Raw genomic sequence first — 26,427 nt, forward strand, 5'->3', positions numbered from 1 at the left:
GATCCAAACATCTGATGAAGAGAGCTGTGGTTCTCGAAAGCTTATGCTACAATAAAATTGGTTAGTCTTAAAGGTGCTACTGGACTCTTTTTGATTTTGCTACTACAGACTAACACGGCTAACTCCTCTGGATCATAGACTGTTTCGTCATCCAAGTCTACAAACACCATGTGCCCTGGTGCACTGAGCTTCAGCTATATGAGCAGAAGATCAAAGGTCTCAGCAGACCCCGCCTGCAATCAGAGCTTCTTTCAGCCTGCTACTGTGTGCCTATAAACCAGTGGGCCTGTGCAGAAGACAGGAAACAGGGATCCTGGGAAGTGGGCAGGGGGGGGGATGGGATCATGGAAGCAGACCACACTCTTGACCTCCGTGTGCAAATGGTGCCTTGTGCACACAGCCTTAATGCGTGTGCCCCTAGGCATTCAACCGACCCAGACTCCAGACATCTGCAGAGATCTTCAGGCTTGTATTTCTACCAAGGAGTTTGCTTTGCACCCACTGGGTGGCAGTGCTGAGAGAGCTTTACTGCAACATGGCAAGGAGCTTATTATACGTATCCTGTCAGAGAATGCGCCTGAAACACACCAGCCAGCACCTTCCAAACACCCAGAACCGCAAATGATGGTATGCTGCTACCCTTCTACTAATTTATGGAGGACCCAGTTTTTAATAAAAACTTGTAAGGATCTCTCTCTCTCTCTCTCTCTCTCACACACACACACACACACACACACACACACACACACACACACACACACACACACACACACACACACAAACAGAGTGATGCTTACTCCGTCAGAAGCCAGAAGCCGTGGGCTGTTTCTCCCATGTTCTCGATCACGTGGGCCTTCAAGTCCTCCACCGCTTGGTCAAAGGCTCCAGCCTGAACAAAGGAAAGGGCAACATGGGGACACATCAGCCTGGCTGTTTCTTTCCTTCCACCTCCTGATGTGTTCTCATTCGGCAGCCGGCTCTTGCCCATCGTAGCTGCCGGCCACCAACCCCAGTCCAGCGTTCTACGCAGAGGGGGCCATGGCTTGCCCACAGGCTGCCAAAGCAGAGGAGACCAAGGTCATGGATCTCTGTCAGACTGCAAAAGAGATTGGGCTGCAATTGAGACCGGGGCCATGAAGAAAGAAGAACGGGCGTTTAAACCTTCAACCCCTGTTCAGTGGTGTGGATTGAAGTGAGCTCTCAGCATGTTTTCTTGCATTTAAAAGGCTTCTGAAGGACATATCTTCATATTCCCATTAAAATGCCAATAACAGTGTGAGGAGCCCAGATCTGAGGTACGAAACCAAGTGGGGGTTAAAGAGTTCAGTCCCGTCTCCCCTTTGCTTGCAGCCCTGATTAAATGTGCAGCTGGGCATATGTGTAAATTCACCTTTCCCCGGCTGGATGAGATCTGTGACATTTGTCGAGTCTGTTGTGGTCCTTCAATTCTGGGGAAGGTTGCCTTGCTATTTCTCCTCCTTCATAAAAAGGAAGAGCTCTTGTTCTCAAACACGCAGGCAGCTCCAGCACTCCGCTAGAATGGATGCAACCCTTTCTCGAGTGGGACCTCTCTGGTGAGAAACGAGCAGGGCAGATAGCGGCTAGCCTGGCCCATCATTATCATCATCAAACGGTGTGCTTATATAACACCCTTCTAGACAAATGAGTGCCCCACTGAGAGAGGTGAACATGGTCAGTGCTATTATTATCCCCACAATACATCTGGGGAGCTGGGCCCAGAGGAGCGGCTTACTTGAGGCCACCTGCTGAGCTCATGGCAGGAGGGGGAGTCAAACCAGCAGAGTGCTGATTCACAGCCCAACCACTCTGCTAAAGCAGCTCTCTGTAATAACAACTGTGCTTATATAGGGCTCTTCTAGATAGATTAGTGTCCCACTCAGAGCAGTAAACAAAGTCAATATTATTTTTATCCCCACTATAGAACCAGGGAGCTGGGCTGAGAGGAATGGCTTACCCAAGGCCACCTGCTGAGCTCATGGCAGGAGTGAGATTCGTACTAGCAGAATGCTGATTCGCAACCCAACCACTTAACCACTATGCTACAGCAGCTACCATCAGCCAATCTGGAACCAAGTGTTGTGTGGATGAGTACATGAAAGTGCCTTCTACTGAGTTTGACTGCTTGCCTATCATGGCCAGTCTCAGGAGAACCTGGACCCAACTTGTGGACTGTCTTGTTGAGTCTGAGCCTGAGGTCCATTAAATGGAGAAGCCGGGGACAGAACCTGGCATCTTCTGCATGCAACGCAAATGGTCGACCACCAACCCACAGCTCTCTGGGGCTGCTGACCTAGACGAATCACCATGGTACACACTCCCTTCAAGTGGAGATGCCAGGGGCTGAAGTGGAGGCCTTTTGCATGCCGAGCAGGTGTCCTCCCATCTGGAGTTGCCAGCCTGCAGGTGGGACCTGGCGATCCCCTGGAATTGCAACTCATGTCCAGTCTACAGAGGTCAGTTCTCCTGCAGAAATGGTTGCATTGGAGGGTGGGCTCTGTGGAATTATACCCTGCTGGGGTTCCTACCCTCTCCACCTGTACATCTTTAGGAGTTTCCAAACCGGAGTTGACAATCCGACTTCAACCCTGCCGCAGCCCATCCCAATCAGCTGGTTTTAGTTTACTTTCCATTGGGATAAGCCCCTCATCAGGCATTGGTGGTGGAGACGGCAGATGGGGAAACCTGTACAAGATCCCCCAACTCCACGAATAATTGCTTTCCTGATAAGATCCGCCTGTTTATAAGGGCTTTCTTGCATTCCAGAAGAGCAGGTGGAAGCATAACATGATCGGAGTGGCCAGCATTTGATTAAAGAACAGGAGAATTGCCTCTGCTCCACCAAGCCAAGAGTACGTCCCCCCTCTAGCAGCCCATCTTCAGCCGCAGCCAAGCAGATGCCCTTGAGGAGGTCCTTCAGTTTGAGGACAGACTGGGCATCGGCTCTTGCTCAGGTCCAGAATCCAGGAACCAAACTTCTTTTCATTGTTAATTTTTTTATTTCAATAAAAAGATTAAAATCCCATTAAAGGGAAAAGAAAAAATGTCTGTGTGTGTGTGTGTGTGTGTGTGTGTGTGTGTGTGTGTGAGTGAGTGAGTGAGTGAGTGAGTGAGTGAGAGAAGACAAGTGTCCTGACTGACTCATCAACGCCCAGCCCAAACCCCTGGACCTAGAAACATGAAATTTGGGGAGAACATTCCTTTCATGATGTAAACACACACTAAGGAGGGATTTTAAGAAACTTGCCCCCTAAGCAGGTAAAAGGGCTAAAATGTGTTTTTCCACAGCTTCTCTGTGTGGCTGCCAGACTGCTGTCTGCTTGTGCCCCCGCCCACTGCCTGCTCAGCCACTTTTCCCTGATTGGGCCAGCCTTTCAAGGTCATTTGCATATGCGGACTGATTGGTGCTCACAACATTCCACACCTCATTCCTCCCCCCGCCCCACAGTTGAAACACAGAGGTCATTTGCATATGTGGCCTGATTGGTCCTCACCCCTCACATTCTAAACAGTATGCAATTGCTATTGGGAATCATTGAAGGTCAAATACACCTCCCAATCTTTCCCCCCTAAAAGTTCACTAGGGTTGCCAATCTCCCTTTGGGGAATGGCTTTCCGGTGTGGCTGGCAAACCGAAAAATGTTACATACCCCCTTTTATTTAATTTCCCCAAATTATCCTCTTAAAAGTCAAATCCACAGATCAACAGGTCATTTTTTTCCATTTCACACAGAAAGTCAATAATGTCATCAACTTCTTTGATGACATCCTATATAAATATCCCAATTTCCTATTGCTTGGCTTTCCAGTGTAGACAACAGAATCAGTACTCTGAACTGGAGGCTACCAGAGACACTTTGCAAACAGAAAACTGCATTCTCTGCCCTATGCCTTGCTTTGCAAACTCAACTAGACCCTCTGCTCCATTTTATTAACTTACCCTGGTGACAAAATATTTCCTTGCTTCATATTGGTCACGATGAGGCCCTGGGTAGCGAAAGCCCCTGGAAGCTGAGGATGCAGCCGCGTCTGGCTGTGTTTCTGCGGCATTCCCAGTGCTGGCATTGCCTTTGCTGGTATCTTCCTGCTCCTTTTGCATTTCCACTGTTTGGAACTCTGGATCGCTTCTGCCGTATGACATTTTGAGAGCCCAGAAGCTGAGCAAAAGCAGCACAAAGCGTCAGCACAATTGCTTCGAATGGGGCCAGTCTAGCATTCTCAGTTGTTGGGGTTATTAGCGGAGTCAACATTGAATTTCCCATTTAGAAATTTAGGTAAATATATATATATATATATATATTTTTTACTTGCAAACTCAATGTTTACTTTTCTTTTGCCTTTTCATTCCAGCCACATTTAAAACAAAATCTTAAGGCAATATTAAAAAGTCTAGTGCCAAATACAGTATTCTAACTTTGCTCTTTTTAAAATCTCTAAATCTTACATGGGGGAGAAAGGGGGGGGTCAAATACGCATTCAAAGTTTCACAAACCGTAAGAATGTTTGCTTTCCCCCTTAAATGTGCTTTGGTTTTAGTTACTGGCTCCATTTCCCCTAAATACCTGGATGATGCCGAGGCAGGAGTGGTGAGAAATATTCATGAATCTCTTTTGGATGCCTGTAAAAGTGTAAGCCCTGACAGGGATAGCCCAGGTGAGCCTGATCTCGTCAGATCTCAGAAGCTAAGCAGAGTCAGCCTTGGTTAGTAATTCGATGGGAGACCTCCAAAGAAGACCAGGGTTGCAGAGGCAGGCAATGGTAAACCATCTCTGTTAGTCTCTTGCCAGGAAAACCCTGCCAGGGGTCACCATAAGTCAGTACTGTCCCTCACCACATATTAGCGTAAGGTGGGGGCGGGGATCCCTTGCTTTCACCCTCTGCCCCCCACCTCCACTTACCTGGCCGGCAGGGAAGGAAGGGAACAGGCCTCTTGGGCGTGCTTCCAGGGCACTGCGACAATGTCACTCATCGCACTGCCCTGAGAACACTCCTGTGGGCCAATTTTGGCCCCTAATGGGCCTGTCGAGGCCAAAATTGGCCCACTGTGAAGCACATGTATGTCCACACACCTGCATGATGACGTCACTTCCCCGGAAGTGACGTCATCGCACAGGAGCGGGGGCACGCACATGGGCCTGGCAGTAAGGTAAGAGCGAGGTTCCCCTGCCTCCCGCTGGGAGGTCAAGGAGACCTGGTAACCCGAGTGTAAAGGCTAATTTACCCATTGCCTTTAACAGAATGTATCTCAAATTTACTGTGTGAATGATAAAACAAAGTTTAGGTATGCACACCAGAAGCTCTACCATGTGTACCTACAACCACACAAGTGCTTGCTGTATATCATTTGGAAAGGCTGCCTTCCTGATATTCTAGACAGGGAAATTATGGCTTAAGAGCCACGTCCAGGTCACGCCCGTGGCAGCTTGCTTATTTATTTATTTATTTATTTGATTTATATTCCGCTCTCCCCACACCAGGAGGCTTAGGGCGGATTACAACCATATACAATTAAAACACATTAAATAATTGTTACCAGTTAAAACCATCTTTGCAAACCAGCTTTGCATTCCGTCCTCCAGACTCAAGCTGCTTAAGAGCTTTTCAGGGGCATCAACCGGCCAGACTGCATCGCCGACTAGCAGCTCTCAAAAAATTGTTAAGATGCTCGAAGGCTGAGGGCCGTGAAGAGCACCGGACAGCCCCCTTTGCAACTCCATCTGCTTGGGAGGGATCCGTCTTGGACGCCGACGCCTCCTGTTGTCATCTGAGAGCCAAGCTACAAGTGAGGAATGACACTTGCCTGGCAAGTGAACAGACTCACGTGTATTCCTCCCTGTTCACTTGCCCTCCACTTGCGTTCCACTTGATCACTTAAGTGGAGTGCAAGTGAACAGGGAGGAATACACAGGAGTCCGTTCACTTGCCAGGCAAGTGTCATTCCTCACTTGTAGCTTGGCCCTGAGGCTGTCCAACTCAGAGCTCTCCCATGCAGGCTCTCACATCCAACCCTCAGCAAGAAGACTTGCTCCCCCTCTGGAGGGGGGTGAGCAATTAGAGCCAAAGGTGAACTTAAACTTCTGCCTCCTGATTCAGTTTTCACTATGTAAAGACTCCTTTCTAGAGCTTTCACTCCACTGGTCAAACAGATTGAATCAATTGCAAAATCTCACACACATACGTTCCTGCTGCTCTCGCCAGTTGATTGCAGCCGCTTCATCACACTCAATTACTTAACTTGCAAAGCTCCCACATGCAGCAAATTTCCTACCACTGCCTTCATGTTGCATGTACAAAGTGCATGAAGATTTGGGCCAGTGCCTGAGGGGAGGGCAGAGGTTGGGGAGGGGAGGGAGCTCTGTGGAAATGAGTCTCTACACAAGACATCTTACACGGGGACGCTCAAGTGAAAGATCTTACATTTGTTCTCCCATTGTGGATACATATGCCATGCTAGGGAGACAGGGAACGCTTGAATATAAGGCCACACAGAAAGTAAGTCCCTTGAGCATCCCCGTGTAAGCTGTCTTGTGAAGAGACACTCAGAGTCCATCCTCTGAAGCTGCCATTTCCTCCAAAAGAGAGCTGTGGTTCTTGAAAGCTGATGATGCATCTGGCGAAGAGACCTGGGGTTCTCAAAAGCTTCTGCTACAATAAAGTTGGTTACTCTGATGATGCATCTGACAAAGAGAGCTGTGTTTCTCAAAAGATGGTGATGCATCTGATGAAGAGAACTGTGGTTCTCAAAAGCTGACGATGCATCTGATGAAGAGAGCTGTGGTTCTCAAAAGCTGACACTGCATCTGACGAAGAGAGCTGTGGTTCTCGAAAGCTGATGATGCATCTGACGAAGAGAGATGTGGTTCTCGAAAGGTGACGATGCATCTGACGAAGAGAGCTGTGGTGCTCAAAAGCTGGTGATGCATCTGACGAAGAGAGATGTGGTTCTCGAAAGGTGACAATGCATCTGACGAAGAGAGATGTGGTTCTCGAAAGCTTATGCTACAATAAAGTTGGAGAGCCAGTTTGGTGTAGTGGTTAAGAGCACGGGACTCTAATCTGGAGAGCCGGGTTTGATTCCCCACTCCTCCACCTGAAGCCAGCTGGGTGACCTTGGGCGAGTCACAGTTCTCTGGAGCTCTCTCAGCCCCACCCACCTCACAGGGTGATTGTTGTGGGGTAATAATAACACTTTGTAAACCGCTCTGAGTGGGCATTAAGTTGTCCTGAAGGGCGGTATATAAATCAAATGTTATGTTATTATTAGTCTGATGATGCATCTGACAAAGAGACCTGTGGTTCTCGAAAGCTTATGCTACAATAAAGTTGGTTCGTCTTAAAGGTGCTACTGGACTCTTTACTATTTCCTCCAAAGGAAGTTGATCGCTGTAGTCTGAAGATGAGTCATCTGGAGAAGCCCAGATCCCTCCTGGAGGTTGGCAACCCTAACCTTGAGCATCATAAGGTTTTTTTTTTTTTAAGAAAGTCATCTGACCCTTGTGCAGTACTGCCCAAGGAGATCTATTCCTTTAGTAGCCAGCAACGAGAGGAAGAAGGTGGGGCTGAGGGAAATGTGAGGGTCTTGTGTTCTTCATCATTTGACCTTCAGTGCTGCAGTTGAGCCCTCCCTAGTACGGTCTGAGTTCTACTCTGTCTGAATTTGCTACAGTCAAACCCTTTGAGTAAGAAGTTCAACAGACGGTGAGCAAACACTCTGTGCCTGCTCAGAAGCACAACTAGGGTTGCCACAGCTAGACGGCCCTCTGACAGCAATGCTGCTTCTGTGAATCTGGGCAGGTCATGAGAGGGAGGGCAGGAAGGGTTGCATCAGGGCTTAGCTCTCATGGCCGCTTCTTACATGCCCAGGGTAAGGCCGATCGTCAGTTTTGGAGTCAGAAAGCAATTTTCCCCAAGCCAGTTCAGCTAGGGATCTTGACAGTGTTTTGTCATCTTCTGAGCATGGAACAGGGGTCACCGTGTGTGTGTGGGGGGGGGGTTGGTTGGTTGTGAATTTCCTGCATTGTGCAGGGGGTTGGGCTAGATGACCCTGCAGGTCCCTTCCAACCCTATGATCCTATGATTCTATGATCTCCAGCAGACAGAGATTGGTTCCCCTGGAGCAATTGGCTGCTTTGGAGAGTGAATTCTATGGCATTATACTCTACTGAGGCCCCTCCCCTCCCAAACCCCACCCACTCCTAGCTCCACCCCCAAATCTCCAGGAATTTCCTAACCTGGAGCTGGCAACTCTAGGCACAACCATTTCACGATTATTATTTTTTCCACCGATTCCATAGCAGAGCCTAAGCAATGGAAACAAGGCCGGGAACTGAGCTTTGCTGTCTCCCCCAAATAGCTGCCCTCTGCTCATTTTCCCCTCGCATTTTGCCTCATTCTGAACTTGCCCTCTGACCTTGTGCCCCCCACCCTGCAGCTTGAGGACCACGGCTTCATATGGTGCAGCATGGCCTTCACTCCGAGTCCCGCCCCACCTCTCTTGCACACGCCCCCTGCCCTGCATGCAGAAGGCTTTTTCACCTTCAGGAAAAGATTATGCGCTCCCTGAAAAGGAGAGCGCATCTTGGCACTGTGTTGCGGGCTGCAAAGTCACGCTGACCTCTGCCTGCAGCTTCTCCTGGCAGACGCAGGGATCCTGGGTGGGGGGGGGAACACTTAACAATATTAAGGAGAGCGGATATAAAGCAACACGGTGCCCCATTAGCTAATATTCGATGTACAGGATGTCCCAGCGCTTGGCAAAACAGCCCAACGGAGGAGGGGGGCAAGCCGTGTCTGGCAGGGAAAAGAGGAAATCGCAAGACGCGGGCCCCAGAAACGCAGCCCCTGATGCAGTGCAGCTCACCCCACATTACAGATATGAGATGAGGGCTGCTGTATGTTGGAGGCCCATATGGCAGCATATGGGACTGGGAGTTCTGCTGCTCCGGGCCGTAGCTGTACTTCTTGGATGGCCCAGGAAATGGAATGAAGCGTGCAAATCTCCGCATCTTCAGGGACAACACCAGACTCGGTTGCTGCTGTCCAGACCCACCAAGGGTAGCCAGAGGCATGGGTGGCAGCCAGCCGTTTCTGTGCCTTGAATAGTTGAGTCCGAGAGGGACTTTGGGCAGGTCACATGGGGGGCCAGAAATGCTGCACACACAGAAACTCCCTCTTTGACCAAACTCTTTTATTTAATTTGACTTATCTCCAGTGCAATCCAAGGGCGTCCGCTTCCACGGCCAGTCACTAACATTATTCATTTTACCGTTCAGCAAGGAGCTCAGTACATGGTTCCACTTTTATTTTCAAAATAGACTTGTGAAGTAGGTTGTTCGTGGAGAGTGCCACCAAGTCATAGTTGACTTAGGCCAACCCCTAGTGGAGATTTCTTGGCAAGAGACTAACAGACGTGGTTTGCTATTGCTTACCTCTGCAACCCTGGTGTTCATTGAGAAGCTCCCATCCAATTACTAACCAAAGTTGACTCTGCTTAGCTTTCGAGATCTGATGAGATCGGGTTTGCCTGGGCTATCCAGGTCAGGGCATGGGTAGGACCTGGGTCACCCAGTGAGCATCATGTCTGAATGGAGAACCCAGCAAGCTAAAGAACGCCACTGTAGCCTGGCTCCAAACCTCTGTGCTTCTTGATTGTCAGTTCCCCAAACTTCTAAATTGGTAGAGAGAATTGTTTCAGCTAGCTTGTTTATTTATTTAAAAGATAGATATCCTGCCTTTCCACCAGGTTCATTAAAACTGGTCATAAAATAGGAAGGCATCTACGGCTGCAGAAGTCATTCAGATAGGCCAAATCAGGCAAAGAGTAAACAAATGAATCACAGCAACCCCGAGCTGTTTCCAGGCCTTTAAAGCTGGCGATGAAGGTGCCCGTTGCCCCTCTGCAGGTAGGCTGGGCCAGGAGGTTTGTACAGCGACAGAGAAAATAGATCTGCAGTTTCATATAACACACAGTGTGAGGAGACACGGAGTAATTAATTTCTGTGGGTGGCACGGCTGGCACACAGTTTCATATAGGGAGAGCAGATGGTGCAGGAACGTGGGCCGCAGGTTGTGGAGGGCTTTAAAGGTCGGAACCAGCACCTTGAACTGCATTCACCCGTGCACCATAAATCAAAAACAGACAGGCACATTCTGCACAAATTGCACTTTCTGAGTGGTCTTCAAGGGCAGCCCCACGTAGAGTGCATCGCAGTAGTCTAGTTTTGAGGTTATTATAACATAGATCAGTGTGGCCAGATTGGCTGACCCCAGAAGAGGACATAACCTTGGTATTAGTGATTGCACCTGGAAACAAAGCCGTACTGCTTCTTCAACAGTAATGGTGGGCCCAGGAATACCCGCACACTCTTCATCTGCTCCGCCAATGACTGGTGCTCCCCTCCCACTGGCAGATCAAATTCATGTGGACCAACAGCTAGCTTTCTTAATAAGCATTGCCTCTGTCTTGGACTCAGTTTCAGCTTTTCCCTCCTCGTCTGCTTGACCTTTGCCTCCAAGTCCCACTTTAGGATCAAGGCAGCCACTTCTGGGAACTTTTGATACAGATTTGGGCGTCATCAGTGTGGAGAAATGCCATTCTGTTGGTGAATTTAACTTTCTAGGTGCTGCAGGAGGGAGGGGCCAGTTCTGGACTGGAATTTGATTGGTGGGAGAGCGACTCAGTTGGTGGAGGGCAGTTGGAAGTTGACAGTTGGTGGCTGAGGAGAGGGAGGGGTGGCTCGGAGGGGAGTGGTCGGTTTGAGTTAAACCCCAGTAACCAAGTATCGTGCCTGCCCTATACAACATCCAGCTAGGGCATGAGTATAGAGAAGCAGCGGGAGAGAGATTAGGTCCCCCTCCTCCCTTTATGTTATATATTGTCTTGCATTCACTACATACTTAAATAAATTTTGTTTAATTTAAGTAAATAAATTTTGTTGATTAATAAAGGAATGAAGACCCTCTGTTCCCCATAGATCCCCAATCGCTTGGGCCCACTAGGAGGGGAGAGAGAGAGAGGTCAAGGAATACAAAGGGACGTAACCAGAGGGAGGTTAGGGGGCTGTTCCGCCTAAGCGGAAACCTCTACAGGGACAGTGGTGGCAGCAACTACTTGGAGACAGGAAAGTGAGTCAGCCCCTCCAGGTGCCTGGCTAGGTGAAAAGGGAGGGGTAGGCAGAGTGGGGTCTACCAGTGGGAGGAAAGGCCCCGATTTGCCACAATCGGCACAACAGTGGCATAGCACAGGTGCTCCGTTGAGAACATTGATGCTAAACATGGAATTGAATGGGTGAGAGGTTGAAGTCTTGAGGGACTCGAGCTAGTTCGTGTGGGATTTTTTTTGCTAATGGTGCGAGTTCCCCCTTTAAGTTTGCCTGGCACCTCCGGAGAAGGCTGCTCGCTCGCCCCAGAGGAAACTGCAACCATTCCCCAGACAGAGCCAGCCAGAAAATTCATATCCCCTACCGGTGAGTCATCCCCCCTCACAAACACTGGAAAAACTCTTTCAGTCTGGCCAGACAAAGCCAACCGATGCCTTGCAGACCAGCGACTTTTCCAGACAGTTTCAAAAACAGCAGAAAGGCCCTTCCGTCCTTTTGTAAGTGGAGACCATCTCCAGAGCAACCAAGGCTGCCTCGGCCTCCAAACCATGCCTGAAGCTTCGACGAGACGCGTCAAAGAAGCATCACGCCCGAAGATGCTCGGCTGCCCCAGTCATTCACTGTGCGCAGAAATGGAAGGCTGGAAGCTGGCCTTTAACTGGCCCGGACTTCTTTCTCCAGAACTTCTTTCTCCAAATGGTCTTTCCTCCTTTGAAAGTTGCCCATTTCCCCCTCCTTTGAGCACCCTGAAGCTGGAAGCCTGCTTTCCAGAGTCCACATCCTCCGGGGTAAACCCTAAGGAACCCGAAGTGCATCTTCAGACCCGAAGCCTTCTGTGCATGCTCAGGAGACAGATGGCAGGGAATAGAGGACACAGCGCTGTCATATCATGCAGGCAACATTGTGTGTGTGGGGTGGGGGTTGTTACGGACACAATGTTGGGCTGCCACACCTGTCTGGCTGCCCTTCAGCAAAAGAAGTGTGGGCTGGATAGAGATTTGGTTGGGGAAGATCTGTAGGGGCGAGTGGGAATTTGAGGGCCCGTTTCTGGTATCCTAAAGGGGTGGTCCTAAAGTTCTTCGTTATTATTCCTTTGGTCTCATTAACCTTTAACTTGCATTAAGCTGATAGCAAATAATAGAAACGTTTAGCAAATAAAAATTTCATTATATTTTTTTCATTTTTTAAAAAAATATTTTAATTCATGTGCTTGTGGCCTTTTGTACTAGTCTGGGTTATGGTAGATTGATAGTGGGGGCCTCATATCATCTCGGGGGGGCTAACTGCTTCCTGGGTGAGAATCCTGCCTTATTGAGTTCAGCATCCTGAGTTCCCAGGAGGGGATGCAAATAAATATACAGCCTGGGGGTCCAAACAGGAACATCAAAGAGCAACTTCCCCCACCAGCCAGCTGTTCTGGGGTTGCCAACATCCAGGTGGTGGTTGGAGATCTCCCGGAATTACAAACAATCTCCAGGTCACACAGGCCTCTCCTCGTATATACCCCAGAAGGTGCTGAGATCTGCCGGTAAACACCTACTGTTGGTCCCTGTCTCCGGGAAGGCTCGGCTGGCCTCTACCAGGGCCAGGATGTTTTTGATCCTGGCCTCGACCTGGTGGAACTCTCTGGCGGAAGACACTCAGGCCCGCCAGGATCTTCCGTCCTTTTGGTGGGCCTGCAAGACAGAGATGTTCCGCCAGGCATTTGGTTGAGGCCAAACTAAATCCACCAAATTAGTCTCCCTGCCGGTCTCCTATGTGTGAGGGGGGGCTATATAGTCATCTGCCCCCCTTGCATATAAGCAGCCACAGGATACTAACCCACACCTTCACCCTCTTTATAGATGAAGAGCAGGTGAATTGCTGAAATGCTGTATGTAAGATTTGTGATTTTATTGTTATTCCTGTATTTTGTTTTTGTTGTAACCCACCCTGAGCCCGCTTGTGGGGAGGGAAGGCTATTAATGATGATGATGATGGTGATGGTGGGGATGATGATGATGATGATGATGATGATGATAGAAACCACCTGACTATGGAAGAAGAATGCAACAGTAGTCCTCATTATCATCGGGGCACTTGGAACCATCTCGAAAACTTTGCAATTCATATGGAAATACTGCAGCTTTCTCACAAGGCACCTACAGAACTGCAAAAGACGGTGCTACTTGGAACAGCGTACATATTACGCTGATATTTGGTTGATACTTAGGTCTCCGGCGGAAACCTGTATCAGCTTAGCAAGGCCAATCAATAACAACATGTGACGTCTGCTTATTGTTGATTGTGTTTTGGATAATTCGAATAATAATAATAATTATTATCAGTTCCCTTGGAGAAAATGGCTGTTTGGGAGGGTGAACTCTATGGTGTTATACTCTGCTAAGGCCCCTCTCCCCCCAAACTCCACCCTCTCCAGGCTCCAACCCCCAAATCTTCAGGAATTTTGCAACTTGGAGCTAGCAACCCTGGTCAGAGAGGAGAGAGGCATTCTTTTGCCCCCTACAAAGGTGCATGCACACCCCTTCCTTTTCCTCTTATAGCACCCCAATTGTTGCCTTCTTTAGGACGGCCTTGGCATAGCAATCTCACCTGCAGGGATCCCGGCAGCCTTACCTGTGTCAGGTGTCCTACAGGAAGTTTGTTCCAAGCCCCCAGTCTGCACGCAGGAACATAAAGGATCGGGTTTCCTGCTCCAACAGCACAAAGGAGACCAGAAGAGGAAATGCTGAAGTTTGCTGGCACTGGGCGCGGCTCTGGCGGGCAGGTGGGATGTCTGGAGAAGTGTTTGCCTTCCTCTCTTGAGGGCGAAGTCTCATGCTGCCACCACCCAGGGTGCAAAACAGCCTGTGTGTGGAAAGGGTGGCTCCCCAGCCAGATTGCACATGTTTGCTTTACAGAGCGCAGTGACAGAGGAGGGCAACACCTTGATCTCATGCGTATGGGGGCTGGGAGTTGGGTTTTATGCAGCACTTCTAAGCTAGCACTTACCTGAAATATTTCTCCACCTTTGCGTAGAAGCTAAAAACCTGTTTCGAATTCGAGAGCTCAGCCTTCCAAACGATGAGATGAAACCAAATGCCCGAGCATGCACAGAGTGCCTTTTCTTCACCCTATCACCACGTGGCAAATATGTGTCTTGGAAAGGATCCTAGAGGAATTAGAACCTTTACTCCCTCCCCATTCTGGGTAAAAAAACCCTTCTGAATATAGACTGTAGGTCCTGCCAGACATTTCTCCTCCTACTAAAGTTTACAAGGAAATTGTACCGAAGTGCACAAGGAAGTTGGTGCTGCTGCACACCGAAGTCAAACTGTGAAAATGGTGCAAAGTGGGTCTGAAAAGGAAGAAATGGCTTAAAGGTGTGCTTCCGGCACTTTGCAAGTCTTGGCGGGTGGAACAGGGGGCTGCCGGCTTCTAAACCCACCCTGTAACTGTCCCTTTAGCTTAAATTTGGCTGCAAGGCTCAGGTGATAAGGTGAGGAGCTCCAGGCCAGGAAAAACCTTACCTGTTGATTTCTGCAGAGCAAACTGGCCTTAGGTAGAGGACTGGCTTTCCCCCCACCTGACCAGAGGCGAGATTAAACAGAAGGCGGCTAAACTTTAGCCTCCCCTGACAATGAGTCTCTCTACATGAGACATCTGACATGTGAAGAAAATGTTAGCTGGGAAGAGTAGTTTAAAAAGACAGGGCTGGCGGCAGAGCAAAGGCTTTGCTATACACTGGAGCTGTGTGAAGGCGCTGTGAAATATCAGAAGGGGAACTTCAGCCCATTAGAACCTCTCCAGGTCCAAGCTCAGCTCCGGAAGGCAGCTCCAGCCCATTTCCATTCCTTGCTGCCCTCTGGTTGCCATCCCACACAGTTTTAGGCTGGAGAGGTGAAATTGACAGACCCTCTGAGGAGCAATCTCCTCCGACTCTGTCATTTTAAACTACCCTTCCTGACTAACATTGTGTCTCCTGACACTTGACAAACACATGTCGAGGCGTCTTGTGTAGAGAGACTCAGTGACAGGAAGAGAATGACTGGTTTATTTGTTATGTATAGTCTGCTTTTCTTACTGTGACTCAAAGTGGATTACCCAGTGTAGGGTTAATATGTTCAACAGCTGGGATACTCAATAAACAATACAATAGGACAGGGACAGCAGAAATTCAAATAAAACATAAATCTAAATATAACCATAAATCTGAATACAGAACCGAAACAGAGCTGAAATGAAACATAAGCTATTTGACATGACATATTAAATGACACAGAAACTAACAAGTAGGAGCATACCTGCATCAACAGACTGTACCCAGTAGTTTAGTCTACAGTCCCTACAAGCATCTCTCTGAGCCATTTCCTGGTTGGGTGCTCAGTAGGCTTGCCAACTCCAGGTTGGGACATCCTGGAGATTTGGAGGTGGAGCCTATAGAGGGTGGAGTTTGCAAAGAGGAGGGATCTCAGTGGGGTATAATGCTAGAGGCACCCTTCAAAGCTGCTGTTTTCTCTACGGGAATTGATGTGTGTGTGCATTTAAATATTTATACCCCACCTTTCCATGTGATTCAAGGTGGTTTACAATAATAGTGTAAGCTGCCATCGTGTCTGGAGATCACTTGTAATTCTGAGATGTCTTCAGGCTTCAGGCTTCAGGACAGCCCAAAAGACAAGTAAGTAGGTTCTAGATCAAACCAAGCCTGAATTCTCTCTAGAAGCTAAAATAACCAAACTGAGGCTATTGTATTTTGGTCACATTATGAGAAGACAAGATTCTCTGGGAAAGTCAATAATGCTGGGAAAAGTGGAAGGCAGCAGAAAAGAGGAAGACCTAAAACAAGTTGGATTGACTCAATGAAGGAAGCCACGTCCTCCAGTTTGCAGGATCTGAGCAAGTCTGTTAATGATAGGACGGTTTGGAGGTCTTTCATTCACAGGGTGGCCAGAGGTTGGAGGCCACTTGATGGCACTTAACACACACACTTCAGGTCTGAGCTGGAGTTTGGCAACCCTGGTGCTCATCAACTACCTCTGAAAGAGATGCAAAGTTCAAACTTTGTGGTCCATCTGACATTTCCTTTCTTTATATCCCACCATTATCACCTTGGCTACTGTCACTATGTTCACCTTTGGAGCCCTAGCCTGCTGGTCCCAAAAGGTGCCAGTACTGCAGAAAGAGTTGAACAGGAGTTCAGCTTGCGCCCTGTTGAGCGCATGGTGGCTGCTTTCCTCCCTGCAAGCCCTGTGTCTCAGCTGCGGATTCTCCCGGTCAGGAGCTGGTCACCGGAACGTTGTTCGTCAGGGACCACTGCAGACAAGAGAAGAAAATAATTTCCTTCAATTGAGAGACTGTCTTGGGACTGCAAACCTTGGGGGAGTTTATGCCATTTGGTCTGTGCATTTTTGTTGTGTGTGAATTGCAAAATATAAAAGCGCTTGGCACTTCTTAGCTTTAAAAGTGAGGTTGTATAATTAATTGTAAGTTGTTGGTCCGTAGACCCTTCTGTTGTGGGTTATTGTTTACCTATCAAAGGCAAGCAGAGAACAAGCCTGGGCAAATACCGGAAAGGGTTGCCAACTGTCCTGAAGGGAAAAATGTCCTGTCCCTTTAATAGAGGCTTAATGTTATTTACCTCCATACCATGAAAAGTTTCACTGGACTCCATTTCCACACTTTAAGCTTCACGTTATAGGGACCAGCTGTTTTTCTTCAGGTCTGCTGGTAACCCTAATACTGGTGGATGTGGGAGACTTTTGCACTTTGGAAGCCACCTTGGATGGATGGTGGAGGGCTTTCAGTGGTGGCCGAGGAGCAGAAGTTTAAATGCATTCATAGGTGACTGCAGCCCCTTTGCACCCATGAATGCTGCTTTTGGGGTGGGGGGGGCGGTGTTGGGATTTCCAGAGGCATATCTGTCTTTCTTTGCAGAATGTATAACTGTTTTTGTGAACTCTGTGATGCTGGCTCACTTTGCCATTCATGAAAATGCCAGCTTGCCAACTATCCTTGGAGTATAGTTTCAGGTGGGTAACTGCTGTAATCAAGTTGCATTATACCTTTACATCCTGACATCTTCTTTTCCTATACCTCTTCCATCTAATCAATCTGTATTGTACCTTTGCATCCAGGTGCCCTCCCTTGTAACACCCCATCCACCTTTGGGGCTGGGATATAAAGGCTCAGGGATCTCCATTTCTACTCATGTTTGAAGAAGAGAGCTGTAACTCTCAAAAGCTGCCTGACACTATGAAAATCTTGTTGGTCTCTAAGGTGCCACTAGTCTCAAATCCTGCTGTTTCACTTCAAACCAACACAGCTACACACCTAAAACTATCCTACGGTAGAAGAGGAAGATTCGAGTCCAGTTGCATCTTAGAGACCAATTAGATTTCCAGGGTATAGAATAATAGAATCATAAAGTTGGAAGGGACCTCCAGGGTCATCTAGTCTAACCCCCTGCACCATGCAGGAAATTCACAACTATACCCCCAGTTCCCTCTGCCCCATGCCCAGAAGATGGCAAAACACCATCAGGATCTCTAGCCAAATTGCTACCCAACCCCAAGGTAGCGATTGGCATTACCCTGGGCATGCAAGAAAGGGCCACAAGATGTAACCTTTCCTGCCCTCCCTCTCGTGATCTGCCCAGGTTTACAGAATCTACCCTCTGAGCTTTTGTGAGTTAACGTTCCCATCTCAAGTATTTCAAAAGCTCATATCCTGGAAATCTAGTTGCTCTCTAAGGTGCAGCTGAACTTGAGTCTTGCTGTCCTTTGAATAGCGCTTTCCCGGGTCATTAGTCCAGTTTCACTCTGTCATACCTCGGTTCACCCAGCAGATGGTAGCAGAGGCCTGCAGGGAGGCCCAGCTGAGTTATGTGCCAGGACTGTGGTACATTGCGTCCCTCTCCTTCCCTCTTCGTTTTAGCAGAGTTATATTAGCCATTTCCTAAGCCCTTTCCCATTTAGAACCACAGAGCTCCCGGGCTGCAGGTTCACCTCAGACGCCCCCCTTCTCTGCTGCACGCTTGTTCCTGCTTCCCAAGGGGAGATTTGTAGCCCAAGGAAGAGATGGCAGCCATTCAGAATCTTGATGGTTATCGATCAGCGCTGGCAAAAGGAAGGTCTCCGGGATGCTTCTGGCAAGGCGCTTTCTGAGAGATGTGCTCATTGACTTGTCAATGAAAGAAGAACACGCCAGCTAGTCGACAGGGTTTCCAGCTCGCCTGTCTTATGTGAACCGCAGCTTGGACTCGCACCCCCTGGGAGTACCAAAAAGACACGAGGCAGGGCAGGATTCAGCTGCTTTCATTCCAGTCTGGTTTAATAGTTAAGAGGGGCAGGTTGCTAATCCCGAGGACCAGGTTTGATTCTCCAGTCCTCTGCTTGAAGCCAGTTGGGTGACCTTGGGTCAGTCACAGCTTCTCAGAGCTCTCTCAGCCGCACCCACTTCACAGGGTGATTGTTGTGGGCAGGGGTCATTTCGTAGAAAAAGAGCTGGAGGAACTTATTAGCATAACTCATTAGTATAACTCATTAGCATATGCCATGCCTCTTGCCATCACCAGAAGTGTGTCATTAGTATAACTGATTTGCATATGCCACACCCCCTGACATCACGTATTCTCACTGTTTTGGACCCAATCCTGGCCATTCAGGGCCGAAATTGGGTCCAAAATGGCAAAAAGGGGCCGAAAAGGGGCTCAAAATGGTCAGGATCAGGCCTCTGATGAGCGGGAGAGTGATCCACCACCCGTCAGAGGCCCGATCCAGGCCATTTTGGCCCTAATCCAGGCCGAAATGGGCCCAATATGGCCGAGAATCAGGTGGGTGGGGCCACCTGACATGTGACCTCTTTGGGGAACTGCGTTCCTCTGCGTTCCCCCTCAAAATGAGCCTGGTTGTGGGGATAATAATAACACACTTTGTAAACTGCTCTGAGTAGGGCATTAAGTTGTCCTGAAGGGTGATATATAGATTGAATGTTATTATTATTATTGTGTGTGTTTTTAAACAGAAAGGACAAGATTCAAATCTAATTGCACCTCAGCAACCAACTAAACCTCAAGGGTATGAACTTTTGAGAGTCAAAGCTCTCTTCATCAGATACAAGGAGGACTGACCAAGGGAGCTTTGACTCTCAAAAGCTCATACCCTGGAAATCTAGTTGGTCTTTAAGGTTCTACTGGACTCAAATCTTGCTCTTCTCCTGTAGACCAACACGGCTACCCACCTGGAACAAAGGGAAGAGAATTATTTACACATATGCATTGCAGATCAGGAGAGGATCTACAGCGCAGTGCTTACAAATGGTTCCAGGCTCAGTCTCTGGCACTACCGCCAGGAATCTTTGGTAGCAGATAGGATGGACTTTGGAGAGAGCCAGTGCCTCTTGAGCTAGATGGTCCAGGGGTCTGACTTGGCTCTGTCTAAGACAGCATAATAGCTTCACGTCAATGCGCTGTCAGCACATGTCAGGTTGCTGGTAGGACTGAGTCACTCCTAGTGTTGCTAGCTCCAGGTTGGGAAATTCCTGGAGGTTTGGGGGTGGAGCCTGAGGAGGGTGGACTTCAGCGGGGGAGGGACTTCAGCTGGGTATAACAGCACAGAGCCCACCTTCCAAGGCAGCCATTTTCTCACATCTGATCTCACATAAGAGATCAAATGTAATTCAAGGATCGAATTCAAGGATTGACCTCCAGGCAGCTACCGCCTGGAAGTCAATCCCATCCATGAAAAGTGTCCTTAGGTACTGCATAAAAATCCAGAATTCTGTGATTCTGAACCTCTTGGGTCCTCCACTGTTGGAGAAAGGACAAGGGTCCGACTGGTGCTGTTGAACGGCTGTGGGTTCCAGTCTGCTTAGATACCTCTGAATCCCTGCTTGGGACAGGGCAGGAAGCACGGAGGGAGGGCAGGGGTGGGGACAGAAAGGAGGACGGGAGCACAGCTCAGCCCACCTTGACTCCCTTCTTCTCTTCCTTCTCCTTTTTCTCCTGCTGATGTTTCTGGTGGATCAAAAGACCTCTTTTGCACTGTGTTCATGTAAAGGCCTCCAAGCCAGGTTGCCAACAGGACTAGAGAAAAATGTCCTGTCCCTTTCAGGGACCATAAAATACCACCAAGTCACAACTGACTTAGGGCGACCCCTGCTGGGGCTTTCTAGGCAGGTAACAAGAGGAGGTGGTAGCCAGTGCCTTCCTCTGCAGGGTCTTCCTTGGTGGTCTCCCATCCGAGTACCGACTCTACTTAGCTTCCGCAATCTGATGAGACCGAGCTACACCATGCTGCTTGCCCTCCCCGTGGGAAGCTTAAAGTGTGGAAATTGCAAGCTGAAGCTTTTCACGACACAGAACTAAATAACAGGGTGGGTCCTACCACTATCCTACCACCCTGCTAAGCAGAAGTTTTTTATTTATTGAAATATTTATACCCTGCCTTTCCTTCTGCCTCAAGCCTTCCTACAAACCAAGGTGCCTTGCTCCAATTTAAACGGTTCTTCCATTGGAGAAGAGCTCTTGTGCCCTGCGGGCAGCTGGTAGCCGTATCTCTAATATAAAGAATCACACCGCTCTTTGCCCCTCTCCTTCCTTCTTCTCTTCCCTGTCTGTGGTTTTCTGCATAAAATGATTTTCTTTCTTTCTTTGCATCTGAGGAAGTGAGCTCTGATTCCTGAAAGTTCATGCTGGGATAGATGTTGCTGTTCTCTAAGGTTCACTGGATTTCCCATTTCTGTGTCGACAGGCACTTGACTGCAAGTTACTTTTCCCCTGGGCATCTCGGGTGGCTGCTCATAGCTGCCTCAAGGGAATGGTTAGTGATAGCTTGAACAGCTGAAACCAGGGCCTGGCTACTTGGGAGGTAGAATGGGAGAGAACAGAGGAAGAAAGACTGAGCTCTGCATTAAACATCTTCAGCAAGTCAGTGTTTTGAATATTTATTTTTATTTCTTTCATGTGTAGTCTGCCTTTCCTATTGAAATGCAACGACATTTAAAAACCAGCAACAATGCAATGGACACATTGATTTTTCAAGTTCTCGCAGAGAAATTTAATTCTGATTTTTGACTGTGATTGCTTCCTTGTTGAGGCTCGTGTCTCCCTGGCTAACGCTGGCAGGGCATGCAGCGATGTGAATTAGAGTGCGAGACTGCAGCGTCCGTGACAATCCAAAGATACGTATCGTCACGATGCCTCCAAAAAGTCTCATAAAGGGCGTGATGAAGGTTTCAACTGTTGCTAATTTGTTAGTGACATTAGAGTTGTTTGTTTGTTTGTTTATAGTCCGCCTTTCTCATTGAGACTCAAGGCGGATTACACAGCGAGAGATTAGTACAGTCAGTATCAAGGACATTTCCATAAACAAGGCCACAGGGTAAATAAATACAAGGTTACAAAGACGTAGCATCAGCAAGGATCCAATACAGAGTGGAAGAAATGCTGAGACAGAGCATAAGCAATTCTAGGGCTGCCATTACACAACATGAAGCACAGATAGCCCATAGGAGTACAAATTTAAAGCAACAGATAATACATCAAGTAACATAGAGGTGAAGTCTATGGCCCCTAGTTCATTAGCAAATCATCCAAGATCCCTTCCCTACAATACTGCCCTCCTATCTGAGTAAAAAGCCTTTTTGAATAATTCTGTTTTGCATCGTTTGTGGGAAGCCAGGAAGATGGGGGCTCTCCTGACCTCCTCAGGCAGGCCGTTCCACAGGGTAGGGGCCACCACAAAGAAAGCCCCTGCACGGGCTACTGCTGATTTTGCCCATGTGCAGGGTGGCGCCTGCAGGAGACCCTGTTCAGATGAGTGAAGCTGCTGTGGAGGAACAGAGGGAGGGAGGCGGTCCTGTGGGTATGCCGGGCCAAGGCTGTGAAGCGCTTTCTATGCTCTACTACTATTTATTTCAATAATGTTTAGATTGCCTGTGTTGAGTAGAGATCCCTTCTGCCTCTGGGGTTCTATGACTTCTATGTCTCTGTAACTTCCTCTGCGGGGATTCTCTGACCCCCCCCAAGTCCCCCCTGCCAAACTCGGCTCATTGGAGAGGCTAAATCTATTAATACAAACATGGGGCTTGGAAAAATGAGGGGCAGGAGGGTATGGGGTAGAGGGTCCCATCTTCAAGATATGGGCATCCCAGGATATAAAGGCCTTTCAAGGTAAGATCTTGAACTAACTTTGGAAGAGAATCAAGAGATGCCTCTCAACCACCAGAGCCTGCCCAGAGTTACTTAAACGAGACCCCAATCTCTCCATGTTAATTCTAGCAGAGTCTCATTGGTTGCAACGGGCAACGTGACCGGGCATTGAACAAGTTCTGGATTGTAGCCAGCCTGTTTACTCATGTGTTTGCCTTGGCAAGGATCCTGGACATTTTAGCTGATTGCTTTGTAGATAGTCCCATTCTTAAATAATAACGCTGTTCCACAAATAGCAAAGACCGTCACTTTAGAGAATAGAAAGAACAGAAAATGAAAAGCCGGTACTTGGCATGGCTGATGTCTTTCTCTCCGAGACTTTTCTTCCCGGCACCTGCTGTCAAGATAATGCGCCGCTACACTTTCCTCCAAGGGTATCATATCTCAAGAGTTGAGATGGAAGGCCCCAGAGCAACTGGAATGTCCTACCCAACTGCTGGTCAAGAGACAGACGCAAAGCAATTGTATTGCTTTACTCCTAGGCAGGAAGGGGGTGGGATTAGAAGAGAGCTTTCAGTCTCCCCTTGCCTGGTTCCATTGCTTAGGAATCCATTTCAAGTGGCCTCCATTTCTTGTCAGTCTCCATTCCTTCTGGTGGCCTCCATTTCTTGTCAGTCTCCATTCCTTCTGGTGACCTCCATTTCTTGTCAGTCTCCATTCCTTCTGGTGGCCTCCATTTCTTAGACTACAGGCAGACTAAAATTTCTTGCTGGTGAGTCAGTAGCAGTAGAAAAGAGCAAGAGTCCAGTAGCACCTAGAAGACTAACAAAATTTTTGATAGGGTTATCACATTTCATGAGTCACAGCTCACTTCTTTGGATACCATACCAGTACGCTGTGACTCAGTCAGATTTATTTACAGTTAAAAACCAGTACAGACTTGTAAAAAACATAAGTGAGTATCATACACAAAATACACCACTTTATAAAAATAATTATATAAATATATAATTATATAAAAACTTGGCAATATACGTACAAAAGTGTGGGCTTTCAGGGTTAGAAATACAAGCAGATGTTACTTTGCACATTCCCTGTGGATTCTACAAGCCGCGGCTAAAAATCTGGCACTAGCCAACGTGATCTGGGGGTCAGCAGCACCTAACAGGAGCTTATCCGTTTGCTCAGTGCCAGGGAGGCTCGAAAGCTTCTTCAATGCAGGTTGGATATGTTTTATACGTATTTCATGGTAGAATTTACAGGCAAGCATGATGTGCTCAATTGTTTCTACTTCCCTGCCTTGCAGGGACAAACTCGCTCAGCCATCGGGACCTTCTCGTAACGGCCTTCAAGTACTGCAGATGGAAATGTATTACATCGGGCTAATGAGAAAGCCCTACGGTGGGACGGGAACTCCAGGCTTGATAGATAAGAGGCTGGAGAAACCACATATCTTGTTTGCGGGGGGGCTAGGAAATTGGAGACCTTCGCAAGATCCCTCTGTCTTTCGACATCCAGTATACGCTGCTTGACCACAGCCCTTGCCTGGTCCAGGGCCATCATCTGTAGGGATTTAAATGAGAAGCCCAGCATTTTTAATTTCTGATGGGTGGTCCCGGTACGAGGTGACTCATGAAAGCTCATAGCCTACCACAAATTTTGTTAGTCTTATAGGTACTACTGGACTCTTGCTCTCTTCCCTTTTTTGTGTCTGTGATGGTTCAGAGACCTGCATTGCCCACGTCGATCAAATCAAGGTTTGGGAGGCTGGTTTTCATTACGGCTGTTCTCTTATTTAAACGTCCAATGGCTCCAGTGTGCTGGAAAGGGTTTTAAAGAGCTTGGAGCCGGAATGGTGTCACAATTCATTTTTGATAATATTTCCCCTGCATTATTTTATAAAAAAAACCCAGGAATTTTCTTCGGTGAAAAACTTGCCTGACAGATGCGTGCCATTTCCAGCGAACACTAACTTGACCTTTTCTTCCCACTTTGAAAAAATTAGAACAATTTCAAAACATATCTCTGGGGAGGAAACTCACGAAACGTACCGCTGCGCAGAAGAGAGATTATAGATAATAAAGCCATCGCAAATGGGCCCGAGAGGCTGGTCTGTGAATCAAGAAGGCAATTTCCGGCTCGCATCTGGTTGGTCTACTATAATCACTGTCTTTGTGGCCACCAAGGAGAAGACATATCCTACCTGCTTGTTGAAGGTACATTAGCAGGTATTTTTAACATAGATCAAAAAATAACTTGGAACCTGCAAAGGTTTGGCTGCTTGCGTCCATTCAGTAGATACCCAGTTCTGTCTCTGCAAAAGGGCCAAAGCCTTACTGCCGGTAGAGCTAGGGTTGCCACCCCCCAGGCAGTGCCTGGAGGTCTCCCAGAATTACAACTGATCTCCCTACGACAGAGAGCAGTTCCCCTGGAGCATTTGGGGAATTCCTAGTGTGTTGCTAGATGCAGGCATGACACATCTTGGGGTTCATCTGGAAATGATATTGCTGCATCAAGCAACACCCCCCCACCCCCAATTTCCCCCTGCTGTGCACTGGAAGATGGAAAACATCACTGGTTGCTTGCCTAGGGAGGCTGCCCTTGGCTAATAGCCACAAAAGTCCCTCCTGCCAAGAATTTATCTAACCTTTTTTTAATATAACTGCCTAAGCTAGCAGCCAGCACCCAAAGTAGAGGTAATACATTCTACAATTACGTATAGCATGCAAAAGTATTTCCTCTGGCATGTCCTAAATCTACTTCCAATTATCTGGTTGTTGGATTGTGTGAATTGGGCCTTACATTCTTACCCAACCTGGAAAACTGCAGGTGATCAATCCATTCCAAGATTGCTACTGTCAGAGTAAGGGACTCGGAGGAAGCTGCTCTTGCCAAGCGCTGAGGAAGAGAAATGGCTTTTCCAGGAGAAATGGGTTGCCCAAACAGGTGGGATGTGAAGGGATCTCTTTTGCAACAGGCTGCAAGCAACAGAGGCCATTAAATCTAGCAAAACATGCATTTCGTGTCCGCTCTTCAGGCTTCTGACGTTGCTGTCAGGTCAGCCCCACAAATGAAATCAAAAGTAAGTGATGTCATTTATTGGACCGTCACATGTGATCTCCTTATTCTGGGCAATTATCGGGAGTCCTCCTGAACCTGCTGAACCATGGACACCCCCTCCCCAGGAAGCCCTCAATTTGCAAATAGAACCCAGAGCACTGGCTAACGGAGGGTGTGGGGGAATTGCCAGTGTCGTGGTTTGACCTGAAGTGCTGTGGGTTTACTTATCTCCTCCTCCTATCCAGGTCTCTAGGACAAGGAGTAAACTCTCAGTGCGAGGGAACAGGGCCAAGCAGAAACATTGCTCGTGCCACTGCCCTGGTGCTGACCAACTTACAGTATGCACCCCCTAGTAATGATGACTACTGAGGAATTACACGATTTTAAAGTTGACAATGAGGAAATTGCAATGGTTCAAGAGTTTCTATTCCTTGGCTCAATCATCAACCAAAAGGGAGACTGCAATGAAGAAATCAGAAGAAGATTGAGACTCGGAAGAGCAGCTGTGAGGGAGCTAGAGAAGATCCTTAAAGATAAAGATGTCTCTCTGGGAACCAAGATCCAGATAATCCAAACTATGGTATGCCCCATTACAATGGATGGATGTGAAAGTTGGACAGTGAAGAAAGCTGACAGGAAGAAAATGGATTCATTTGAAATGTGGTGCTGGAGGAGAGTTTTGCGGAGACTGTGGACAGCTAAAAAGACAAATAAGTGGGTTCTAGATCAAATCAAGCCTGAATTCTCCCTCGGAGCTTAAATGACAAGACTAAGGCTATCGTACTTTGGTCATATCATGAGAAGACAAGATTCTCTGGGAAAGTCAATAATGCTAGGAAAAGTGGAAGGAGGCAGGAAGATTCTTCTCTGTTAGAATTGCTGCCTGAAGAGCCACAAGAGGGCTTTGTTTGGGGGCGGGCAGCTGCTACTTTCTCCCAGGGTGTCCTGCAGGCTGCCTGCTCCCAGGGAGCTGCTCTGGAGAAAGCAGCAGTGTTGGTGAAGCTTCAGCTGCAGTGACAGCGGAAGGATCACTCGGACTTCACATCCCAGGTGACCTTGCGAGAAAAATCCAGTGTTCTCCACGTGAAGAAAGTCACTTGTAGCTTTGCTCTGAGGGGT

General features: G+C 48.0%; 1 protein-coding gene across 1 annotated transcript in view; it reads right to left on the bottom strand.

Annotated features, from left to right (window-relative positions):
* Window positions 1–13,842, bottom strand: part of TPRG1 (tumor protein p63 regulated 1) — a 58,466-nt gene extending 44,624 nt beyond the window's left edge. Inside the window, exons 1-3 of the mRNA XM_054983878.1 lie at window positions 13,734–13,842; window positions 3,959–4,175; window positions 798–889 (exon numbers count right to left, since the gene is read on the bottom strand). Coding sequence (XP_054839853.1) covers window positions 798–889; window positions 3,959–4,159 — 293 coding nt within the window. The 5' untranslated portion in view covers window positions 4,160–4,175; window positions 13,734–13,842. The remainder of the gene's footprint in view (window positions 1–797; window positions 890–3,958; window positions 4,176–13,733) is intronic.
* Between the last annotated feature and the right edge of the window lie 12,585 nt (window positions 13,843–26,427).

Source organism: Eublepharis macularius, chromosome 6, assembly GCF_028583425.1.
Source record: "Eublepharis macularius isolate TG4126 chromosome 6, MPM_Emac_v1.0, whole genome shotgun sequence".
Lineage (NCBI taxonomy): Eukaryota > Metazoa > Chordata > Lepidosauria > Squamata > Eublepharidae > Eublepharis > Eublepharis macularius.